Source organism: Egretta garzetta, unplaced genomic scaffold (assembly GCF_000687185.1).
Source record: "Egretta garzetta isolate BGI_Z169 unplaced genomic scaffold, ASM68718v1 scaffold55, whole genome shotgun sequence".
NCBI lineage: Eukaryota > Metazoa > Chordata > Aves > Pelecaniformes > Ardeidae > Egretta > Egretta garzetta.
This window is the reverse complement of record NW_009259863.1, coordinates 3168922-3181455: the sequence shown is the minus strand read 5'-3', so window position 1 is coordinate 3181455 and position 12534 is coordinate 3168922. Positions and strand designations below refer to the sequence as shown.

The window sequence follows — 12534 nt, the reverse complement described above, 5'->3', positions numbered from 1 at the left end:
GAGTACTGCGTCCAGCTCTGGAGCCCTCAGCACAAGAAGGACATGGAAGTGTTGGAGCGGGCCCAGGGGAGGCCACAAAAATGATCTTGGGGGCTGGAGCACCTCTCCTATGAGGACAGGCTGAGGGAGTTGGGCTTGTTCAGCCTGGAGAAGAGAAGGCTGTGGGGAGACCTGATTGCGGCCTTTCAGTACCTAAAGGGGGCCTATAGGAAAGACAGGGAAAATCTTTCTAGTAGGGCCAGCAGTGACAAGACAAGGGGTAATGGTTTTAAACTAAACCAGGGTAGGTTTAGACTAGATATAAGGAAGAAATTCTTTACAATGAGGGTGGTGAAACACTGGAACAGGTTGCCCAGAGAGGTGGTGGAGGCCCCATCCCTGGAAACATTCAAGGCCAGGTTGGACGGTGCTCTGAGCAGCCTGATCTAGTTAGCGGTGTCCCTGCTCACTGCAGGGGGGTTGGACTAGATGACCTCTAGGGGTCCCTTCCAACCCAAAACATTCTATGATTCTATGATTCTATGATTCTATGATACTCTTACCTCAGAAAATGGAAACCCTCAAAGAAGAGTATGTATTTGTGACATATTCCGAGTTCTTTTCAGAAAGGATTGAAATGGCATTTACAGATCTACACTCCATAACAAAAGAAACTGTAGTCATTTTTTACCGCCTGAATCTCATGGCACACATTCATTCCCCTCTGCTTATTACAGTCTTCTTTACATGGGCCACAGAAATTCAAAGGCTTGTTCAGACAGTATAGAATGCTTCATTTTTCTCCTTAAATACTTATTTTACTTCTGTTGTGCTGCCTCTCATGGTCTGTTATATGTTAGTGTTCTTAAGATGTAGTTTTCTTTCAAGAGCAGAACCTGTCCTGAGATGGCCAGCCTTACCTGCAATGTGTATTTTCCTAATTGAGTCAGGGTTGAGACAGAGGAAGTACAAATCTGCAGATTTTATTTATAATCATTGTACAAGCCCAATGGCAACCACTTGGCAGCTTGAAGGAGTTCAGCAAATAAGACAAGTATACACAGTAAGTGTAACTATTTGGGAGGCCAGTAAAAAGAAGTTAAGACATAAATATGTTTTCTCTGTGGAATTTTTTTGTCTTTAGCTTCACAGGTAATTGTTCTACCCACATCACAGGATCAGATTTATACACCTGTGTAGACATTTTCTGGTCTGAAAAGTGAGTATCTTTACAAAGATATGTGAGAAAATAAGTGAAAATGGCATCATTGCTGATACATGAACAACAAATTTTCATATATAATTTCTATCTTAAGATCAAAATCTTAATCCTTGCACTCACCAGAAGCCAAGAGATAAGGCCTGCTAGGAACCCCATTTTCTTGCTTCTCCTTCCACTGCACATTTACTATTTATATAATTTGTAATAAAAGGATGACAAAACATTTTTACCACCTGATGAAAACTTATGAAAATCATTCCATCCACCATTGATATGAAATTATATTTCCATACAAAGACATAAACACATTTTTTAGAGTAACTTATGTTACTGGAGAAGTTTAGAATGGAAGTAAAGAGCAATAAATTGAATAAAGACAAGGAAAAAAATTATATAGACTAAACACAATTTACATGCTCTGGAACTGTATAAAGAAAGTAAAACTAAGGTTGGCATACAGAAAAAAAACAACCTTCTAGAATAACTATGTTGGGAGCATTCCATGCAAACCCTTCTGACACAGCTTCAAAGTTTTTTTCTCCTAGAATACTTAAAATTCTGTGGTTCACCAAGCAAAGGGAATTATAACATCAAAACCACTTTCATTTAAAAAAAATGCTCTTACTCAAAAGAGCAACTTCCATTTAAATCTGTGGGAGGACTTATGGGAGTGTGGTAAGCAGGAACTGGCTTCCAACCACTGCCACTTCCTCAGAATTTCCTTGGAGCCTTTCTTTGCATTGACAAAAAAGAGATATAAATTATGAAGTGTACATTATGTGTTACTTTCCCCTCTAAAAACACAATGAATGCTTTTAATATGATAATACTAAACTGGTTAAATAGTAGTACTAGCCTGGATTTATGAAACACAGGTTTGTGCAACAAAATTCTCTAAGTCCTACTCTTTGTCCTGATATTATTTTTCTTTACTTCTAAAATAAAAGACTTTTCCCTCAAATGTACACCTGCTACTCCTGCAGAGGTAGAAGACTGAAAGGCCACAGAATCACTTTGGTTAGCAATTTAAAAATATTTTTTTCTCATTTTCAGTATTCCTTTTGAGATTTTCTGCAATGCATGATTGGCTTTATGTTTCATGGTGGAATACTACCTTTTAAATTTCATGTTTGGTAGGAGAAAAAGGCATTAGTTTCTACTTCTGGTACTGAAAGATTTTGTGTAATTGTACACATGAAAGTAACTCTTCTGGCATTAAATGCAATTTAGGAACATTAATATTTTCTGTGACGTTCAAAAGCAGAATGTTCAATTATAAGGACATAATCTGAGAAAAAGTACAGAATTAATTTTGAGGCAGCAGCACCTTGAATGTATTTGATATGATTTTGAGTATTTTAAATTGGCAGTCCCTCCACCTAAGTCAGTGGCGTTTATTTTACCCTGTTTAAATACAAAGTAACATCAATATGTCCCTAGAATTATCCAGTACTTGTATCCATATAACTGAATCAGGTATAAGAGAACTATTTTTTTGTTAAATCAGTATGGGTTTTTTAAAAAAACAATGGTAGAAGCAGATTCACTGGGGTACAGAGAATGAAACTAAGGAGTGTAATAAAGCTATCACTTACGCCCACTGTGGTGTTCTCCAAAGACACCATTTGTGTCTCTGGTACACAAAGAAGGCATTCACACCCTCTCTTCCTTTCACAGCATCATTTTAGTTGCACCTAAACTCTCAGTACATAATCTTGAGGCAGTCTGCATGCTTCATCCCTGTTACCCATGATAAAATCTCTGAGCACTGTCTACCCAAAGTACTCGACCACACTTGTGAGACACGTGAAGTATGTGAAGATTATCTGCCTTATCATACCAGCTGATCAGAACTAAACATATAAAATGTGACAATTTCTAAGTTTCTCAAAACAATTTGAAAACTTAAAAGCAGTAAAGCAGAAATTCCACAGCCCACATAGATTTATATCATAGTGTGAAAGCTCAAGATAACACTAATTTCTGATTCTCAACACTACTCTAAGGAGCCCATTAATTCCAACTGCAGGCTAGCTCTCACCTGACAATTGCAGAAACCTAAAAAGAAAAGGCAGAGACATATCCTAAAAAAAAAAAAATCAAGTTTAATATGCTGTTCAGTGCACTTTCATTTTAAATTATGATTGTGAATGGAAGTGTGAACACCTACTACTAACTAAAGCTTAGGCTGTAACTCTGCCTTGTGTAGCTGGATGGGAACAAAAAGGAGAGGATATACTGTTTTATCTTTGTGTAATTTCTGTACAAAATGCAATGGAGAAGCAAGTGTCTTACATTTATTTGTAATTATGGGAAACCATAAATAGTGAAAGAGTTGGAATTTGATTTGCAGTTACAAATTTTGCACATTTGGTGTTTGCAAAGATAAGCAAATTCACTGTGTAAAACAGTTGAGTTGTAAACCAGGCAAACAGCATCCAGCACTGCAAATTCTGTTTCGGAGCTACTCTAACCACCATCCCTCCCAGCTTATTACTGTCAGATCAAAACATTTTCCAACAAGTAGTGATAGAAACAAATTTGGCTCTGGTTGTATGAGTACAGTACACTTATACAGGTTTTCAGAAAAAAAACACTTCCTCCTAAGAATAGCAGAGAAACTTCCTTGTTGGATTTTTTTTTTTTTTTTTTTTTTTTTTAACAGATGTACTTACTCATTAGGGCTTACGGGTAGATAGCAAGCTTTACTTTAACTTTGGCTGGAAGCCAACTACTTTGCAGTGATGAGGCAAACAAAATCATTAAGTGCCAAATATATTCAAAGTGCTTCTAGTGACCTTCCTCGAATTCTTCATGAAGGACAAATAACTCCTCTAGAAATTGAAATAACTAACAAGTATAAAGCACTTCAACATAAAGAACTGCCACATCACCATTTATCCATGATTCTTAGCAAATTCTGCAGACATGTAGCTTAGGCAGCTGCAGCAACAGCCCAGCTATAACATACAAGGATTTGAGATAGCATTTTGAAAAACAGTAAACATAAATGTTCAATTTGGGGCAACATCTAAAGAAAGTGTTATACAGATAATAATAAAAGGTATAATTAAATAATGCCATGAAGTTTATACTACTTTTAACCCTGGCTTATAAATATTTACATAGTGCAGCTGAATTAATGTATATTACTTCCAGATTAATATAAAAATAAAAAAAATATAATCAAAAGATTTCTTTGTGTGGACAAACCCCAGGAAGCTGCAGTGAACAGAGAATGCTCCTAATGATTTTGTCTTTGTGGAGTAAATCTATCATATAGATCGCACAAACATATTCTTCTAGCTCTTCCTGGGTTCAGGAAGAAATCACCTCACTTTCCAGATTTTCCATTTGAATAGAAATTACAAGCTAAAATATATAACAAAATATTCAAGTGGCAGAGAAGCCTATTTTTCTTGCTGACTAGTGGAATGCATACTGTCTCAAGTTCATGCTATATACTTAGGAATGAAATATGTGGGCAAGAAGCAACATTTTTATGTAGTATTAACAAGCATACATCCAAATCTGCAAGTATGCTCCCCGGCAATCACAAAAGAATCCTCTGAAGTGTGAAATCATAGTAAATACTCTGAAACATGGCAAATTTGCAGAACTTAAAGATACTTCTGCAAGTCAAAGAAACTTTGGAAACAAGATCACAATTATAATAAAAAGTAAGTCTCAACCCAACTATGGATAAGCTGTTTCTCTGTAATAAATTGTATTTTAGAGCTATAACACTTATTACTGGAGTCATATGCTTACTATGTTCTTGTCAGGAAGCAGCATTTTCAGTTGTAAGTTATGTTTTGCTCAATGAGTCATAAATTAAAGAACTTTCCAGAGGAACACAAAGAACGATGGTTCAAATCTTATAATGCATCATGCATTAGAATACCAAAAGGCTTCTACTGCATTTTAATGACTCATTTTTCTGCTGAAGAGGAAACGCCAGCTGATGTACACTAAAGTTAATAAGGACCTGAAGGAGCTAAAACTGATACTTAGCTTCAAGTATCATTGATACTCACTGTAAAGAATTGTGCCATTTAGAGCAGTTGTTTTCACTGTCAAGTACAGAGTTGTCAGATTGCTTGTTTCCTGCCCAGATGCAGTCCTGGTCTCAGATACAGATGTCAGAGAAGGTAGTTCCAAATAAGAATTTCCAGTGAAGGATGGAAAAAATAGTGCTGTGTCTGAAATGAATAACCAAAAGCTAATTTTATTAATTTATTACAAAAAAGTAATAAAATACAATATAATCAGCAAAGCACATTTAAAAATATCCATTCTTCTGAATACCTGTGAATAGTGTAATCAACTATATTATTCACAGAGCATGCATATAAATTTAATTTCAAACACTCAAGTTGAATATGCAAAAATGAAAATGTTCCAGCATCTGCGTATTACCACAAGTGAAAAGACCATTATAGGAGAGACTACTGCTAGAAGATGCAATAAAGTTCAAAAGTTTGTCACAAATTTTCGTATTTACAGATGTGTCCATGCAGAACTTTTGTCTTATGAGTAACTAGTAAAAGTATGAAGTACTTTTGGTTTATAGTTGCAGATAAGAAACACAGGTTTTCTTCATTTTGAGGATACTCAAATGTTCTGGGTTTGAAATCATGATGAGGATGCTATTGGGCAGTATATACATTTGTGCACTACACTACTCCTGTCTTGAAAATAAATAAACACAAGAGAAAATTTTTAACTATGATGGCTTAACATTTGCAACATTTATTGCATTAATTACCTTTGTCATTATGTTTTGGGGGTTTTTATTCCCCTGTAGCTGTGGTAATAATACCACTCAAGCAAGGAAAAATAGAGAAAAACTAATTGAGGTTAGGCAGAGTATCTTCCTAATGCCTTAAGCATTCTAGTTAAGCAATGCTCCTTGAAGACTGTCCAAATTCATCACCAGGGATATGAATAAGAATATGAATAAGGAATGAGCAACAAGAAAAGCAGTATGAGTTCAGGTAATATTTCTGTAAAGAAATTTTTATTCAGTGAACTAAAACCATAATGGATTTGTGACTGATGCTTACACATAGACATGACTAGTATGTGGATATTTTTTTTCAAAATTTTTATTCACTATTAATTTTTTGTTTGTGAAATCTGCCCATGGTTTGTTCTTTGACATTTTTATTGGACTTAAGAAGAAAGAACAAAATTAAACCCCTAGTTAAACGAGCATGTGTTGAAGGGCATTCATTAAAAAAAACCCCACCACAACCTGACAACAAAAGAAAGGCAGGATGGAAAGCAACAAGCAGTTATGTTTCTAAATCGTAGGTCTGGAAAAATCAGGATTGTTGGAGAAAGTGAAAAAACTATGGGATGAAAAAAAATCCCTTGGAGGGTGAGGTAAAGATCAAAGGCATTGTAAATCAGAAGCAGACCTACACAATTATGAGAATGCTGTTTGTCTAATTAATTAATACTTTCAAGGGAAACAGTACTAGCAGATGTAGCTAGTCCAGTGCAGGGCCACAAACATGATTAAGGGACTGGGGCCTCTTTCATATGAGGAAAGGTTGAGAGCACCAGGACTCCTAAGGCTGGAGAAGAGCAGGCTAGGGTGGATCTTATCAGTGTCTATAAACACCTGACTGGAGGGGATAGAGAAGAGGGAGCCAAACTTCTCTCAGCAGTGCCCCCTCACAGGGAATGGGCACAAATCACAGCCTAGGAAATTTCATATGAACACATGAAAATGCTTTTTCACTGTGAGAGTGGTCAAACACTGGCACAGGTTGCCCAGAGAGGTTTGTCAAGTATTGATCCCTGGAGATTTTAAAAAGCTGACTGCACGTGGTTGTGAGAAACCCGCTCTAGGTGACCCTGCTCTGCTTGACCAGGTGGTTGGAGAAGGTGATCTCAAGAGGTCCTCAAAGATTTGGTGATTCTTTTGTGAACAGACTCTGTACAGGCAACATTAATTCTTATCCTTCAAATGTAGCACCTTCAGAAACCTCAGTGTAGTACAGTACTCACAATATAGTGGTACATATTGCAGCTAAAGCCATTAAAATGTCTTTTATTAGGCAGTTTTCAAAAAATACCCAACTTTGAGATTAACTGACACAATTTAGTTTCTATGTGAAAAATAGTATTTTGTGAGGTTTCTTTCAGCTAGCTGAATGCGAAGAGCGGGAGGGAGAGAAGGGGAAGGGAGCATAGAATATCCAGGCAATCTTGAAAGGAAGGATAGCTTCATCAGTCCTTTAGCTGGGATAGTTCCCTTCAAAGGAGAGAACTTCCATAAAGACCTACAACTTTCCAGGGGGTCCAGCACCCTGCATCCAGAGGTCTCTGCACTAATGGATAGGCAAAACTACTGAGAAAAATGCTATTTCAACCGTAGTGGCTACACCTGCAGTGCTGCGCCCAAAGCAGTTTAGGTCTCCATCACCAATGCGGTGAAGTCCCCTCAGGAATCAGGAGATATATAGGAAAGGCAGAGACTTCACCAGAGACTTCAACTGACAAAGCCATCCAGAACTGCAAAGATGCAAAGTACACCCTCTTCCCTCTGGAGTGCAGGTTACTAGTCTGCTGATCCTCAACAGTTGTTCTCTGCCCTAAAGCTGTACAACAGTTTCAATATGTCACAATGGTACAACATCAGTAAAGAGGCCACTAAGAGCACAGGGGTTGGTCCTCTCCTTGGATGAAGGGCCTAAATGGGAGAAAACTAAACAGTGGGTATCTCCTTGAGCTTTCATCTTCACACAAGCTCAGACTGATTATCTGCAGTGTAGATCAGAAGAAGGAGTACAACCTTTATAGGTAGTACAGTGAAGCAAAGAAGCCACCAAAGGCTTCTTAAGCACATGACACCAAGAAAAAGCTCACACGCAGCAAGAGGAATCAACTGTGAAGCATTCCAATTCAACAGCTGGGAAATACTGAAACAGGACATAGTTGTGCTTTCTATGTCCCACACTGCAGGGGAGGGAGAGGCCTGAGAAGCTGCAGATCCTGCAGGGAAGAACTTCCCAGCCTCAAGGAACGTGCTCTGACAGAACATCCTCTCTACAGGAAAATGTACCCATGAAAACTCCATTTGCCTTAAAAGCTAACTTGCAAACATTACAAGCTAGCTGAAGTGCTTGAATAGCAGAGGAAAATCTTTACTGTTAATCACACTAAGTTTGTTGTTTTATCTTCTGTAACTTTATTCTGTAACTCTAAAATTGTTTTTAAGTATGCGTATTGTCTTGTTCCTTAAATCTTGACAAATAATTGAGTAAACTAATATACAAATGAGAACTCAATTCCAAAAGAAGGTCTGGAGATGAAACTGTAATTCAGTGGCAAGCATTAGTCAAGCAAATAGCCCAGCATATGGCAAGACAGTGAAGTGCAGGTAGGAACCCAGCATCCCAAGGACACCTGTAACAATATACACTAAGTCCAAGTATTCTTGTCTTATCTTGCCTATAGTGGAAACACATTTTAAGTACCCTTAATATTTGTCAAGCAAAAAGCAATTAATTTTCAGTATTTCTGGATTTGGCAAAAGTAACAAAAGCTAAAAGCCACTTTCGAATCATTTTTTTCACAACTCATGTTTTATCTTTAACAGAATACATACATATAGCTAACTGTAGATCCAGCATTTGAAATGAATTCAGTAGTAACAACGAACAGTTTGGTAACAGGGAATAGTTTGATGCAATGCAAAGAGTAGTTTGCAGCAAACTGCAGCCTCACACACAGCATTACTCTTCTTAAAGCTTATCAAGATCAACCTAATGACACTCACAGTATTTTTGGAAGACCTTAGTAATAACCTTTGAGAGATTTCATAAAGTTATGAGTGTTAGGAGATCTCTGATAGTGGAATATTGTTATCAAACTTGTAAGAAATCCATAAACAAAAGAAACACCATCATTCTAAGTGAAAATCTTGTCAAGTAGCTGCTACATTATACCGATAACTGTAGAACCATAACATTCAAAGGGTAAAAAAGGAGACTACAATACCTGCAAAAATTGATAACCAAGACTACAGAGTTGGGTCTTGGATTCCCTGAACAGCACATATAGATTTACACTAGATGTAAGGAAGAAATTTTTTACTATGAGGGTGGTAAAACACTGGAACGGGTTGCCCAGAGACATGATAGATGCCCCATCACTGGAAACATTCAAGGTCTGGCTGGACCGGGCTCTGAGCAACCTGACTGATCTAGTTGAAGATGCCCCTCCTCATTGCTTGGGGGTTGGACTAGATGACCGTTCTATGGTTCTACGATTCTATATTGCTAAGAATTATACTTTAATGATTTAACCAAAGGCTCAAATTTTCTACCAAAATAAGTATGTTATCTGGGATATTACCAACTACAATTTTCATAATAACAGTGTTTCTTGTTAAAGAAAACGTTGAGAACATTTTAACAAGTTTCTATTATGATCCTATTTGACTTTGTCTTAGTTATAAAATAAACAGCAATACAGGGAAGCAGTTTTCCACTGCTAGTAAATTGGAATCAGTCTGTTTCCACTCCTATCTCTAATTTTCTATTTGCATTGTTTGCTTTTTGTGACAGGTTTGGCTTAGTACTGAATTCTATTAAACTGTACTGAATTCTATTAAAAATAGGCTTTTTAATCTTGAAGATAGTAAGACCCATCAACCGCACCAACCATTGCTAAATAAATTCAACTGAGAAATAAGTAATGCTTTTGATAGTAAGGATGATAGGGTGAGAGGAAATGGCCTCAAGCTGTGTCAGTGGAGGTTTTGATTGGATATTAGGAAAAATTTCTTTACTGAAAGAGTGGCCAAACATTGGAACAGGCTGCCCAGAGAGGTGGTGGAGTCACCATCCCTGGAGGTATTAAAAAAATGGGTAGACATGGCACTTCAGGACATGATTTAGTAGGCATGGTGGTGTTGAGTTGATGGTTGGACATGATGATCTTGGAGGTCTTTTCCAACCTTAATGATTCTATGATTCTTCTATGATGGGTATCAAAAAAAACACCAAAAAAACTAGAAAGAGAAGTAACGAATTAATCTTCTGGTAGGAGATATCTGATCAAACAACTGACCAAGCTGTCTACTATCTACACAGTAGATAACAGTATTGAAAGTTGTTGGTCCTCTTTAATAATGAAGAGATGTGGGTAATCCTAGGATGTGATTCTCACCTGTCCTGGTTTCAGCTGGGACAGAGTTAATTTTCTTCCTAGTAGCTGGCATAGTGCTGTGTTTTGGATTTAGTATGAGAAGAATGCTGATAGCACACTGATCTTTTAGTTGTTGCTAAGCAGTGCTTACACCAGTAAAGGACTTCTTCAGCTTCCCCTGCTCTGTCAGGTGCAGAAGAAGTTGGGAGGGGGCACAGCCAGGACAGCTGACCCCAACTGGCCAAAGGGCTATTCCAGACCATATGATGTCAAGCTCGGGGGGAGTTAGCCAGGGGGAGCAATCGCGGCTTGGCACAGGCTGGGCATCGGTCAGCGGGTGGTGAGCAATTGCATTGTGCATCACTTGTTTTGTATATTCTGGATATTCTCTTACCATTGTTTTTATTATTGTTATTCTTTTTCTCTGCTGTTTATTAAACTGTCTTATTTCAACCCATGGGTTTTACTTTTTTTCTGATTCTCTCCCCCATCCCACTGGGGAGTGGGGGAGTGAGCAAACAGCTGTGTGGTGTTCAGCTGCCTGCTGGGTTAAACCAAAACATTTCCCTATAATAAACATCAAAAAAGGCCAGATGGATCAGGACCTAAACCACCTATTTCTCTCGACTTGCTGTAAAAGGACTTGAGGGTCACTAGCTTAGCTGTAGACATGTATACCAGCAATATCTGAAGTTAGATGAACAATTCTCACTCTTGATGTCTGTGCACTAGAACCAAATGGCCTGCTGGAGGTTTTTCTTTAGGCAAAATCAAATTAATACAGTAGTTAGAGATGTGAACTGAACAGGATATCAGAATAGTTGGTCAGGGGCTTAAACTCTGAATTTGCTATTTATGTTTTTCAATTATAGTGGTAAGCATCCTATGACAGGGATCTGAAACTTATGGACAGATTCTGTGCTTGTTTTTCTTTTCAATCACTCAAAGAATATAGTAGAAGCACAGATGATAAGAACTTTGCTGACCAGTGCAGCAAACCTTTTCAGTATTACCAAGAATGGAAGTGCTCTCAGCAGGCAAAAAGTCAGTTTAGCAGCAATATCAAGGGACTGATGAACACATGACTTGCCCTATCCATCTCATGCTCACAGAATATCACAGGGAACCAAATTTAACTAGCTGAGAATAATGCATTCTTTTATCTCATGTTCATGGGGGGAAGAAAATCGAAGTGAAATAAATATGATTCAGAAAATTTCTAGGGATTATGTCTGGTACATACAAAATCTGACTTGGGTATTTCATAAAGCATCACACACACCTAGAGTAGTACAGAAATACAATAACCATTTCCTCAATGACTGTAACTTTAGAAATCTATGAAATAATTGATTAGGTGAGTTCAGCTGTTTCCAGACAATAAAATATGAAACAAAATAAATCTCACCCTTGCTGCTTTCATTCATTTGTTTCAATGCACAAAAATCTTCTGCTTGCTGTAACTGAACTCCTACATTACAAGGCAAAAAATCCTTATGGAATAAAATGCACAAGTTTTTCTCTATCAGGCCAGCCTGGTGCTTTGTTGATAATTCTCTCTGCTGTCAACAGGGAGATCTGAATTCAGATCACAGACTTAATCTCTTACTTTGCAGATAGCTAGGGGCTTCTGTATTGGTTTTGTGTGGAAAGGTTCTGGTAGCGGGGGGCAGGGCTATGGGGGTGGCTTCTGTGAGAAGCTGCCAGAAGCTTTCCCCTGTTGAGAGAGAGCCAATGCCAGCCGACTCCAAGACAGACCCACTACTGGCCAAGGCCAAGCCCATCAGCAATGATGGTAGCACCTCTGGGATAACATATTTAAAAAGAGGAAAATAACCATGCTGCGGAACAGTAGCTGGAGAGAGAGAAGTGAGAGGATGTGAGAGGAGCAGCCCTGCAGCCCCCCAGGCCAGTGCAGAAGGACCGGGAGGAGGTGCTCCAGGCACCGGAGCAGAGATTCCCCTGCAGCCCCTGGTGCAGCCCACGGTGGGGCAGGCTGTCCCCCTGCAGCCCAGGGAGGCCCATGGGGGAGCAGATCTCCACCTGCAGCCCCGGGAGGACCCCACACTGGAGCAGGTGGGTGCCTGAAGGAGGCTGTGACCCCGTGGGAAGCCTGCACTGGAGCAGGCTCCTGGCAGGGCCTGCGGACCCATGCAGACAAGCACAGG

At 38.6% G+C, this 12534-nt stretch overlaps 1 protein-coding gene across 1 annotated transcript in view; it reads right to left on the bottom strand.

The window, feature by feature from the left end:
• EYS (eyes shut homolog) overlaps positions 1-12534 on the bottom strand; it is a 904272-nt gene that overhangs the window by 185005 nt on the left and 706733 nt on the right. The window contains exon 36 of the mRNA XM_035895612.1: positions 5239-5403. Coding sequence (XP_035751505.1) covers positions 5239-5403 — 165 coding nt within the window. The remainder of the gene's footprint in view (positions 1-5238; positions 5404-12534) is intronic.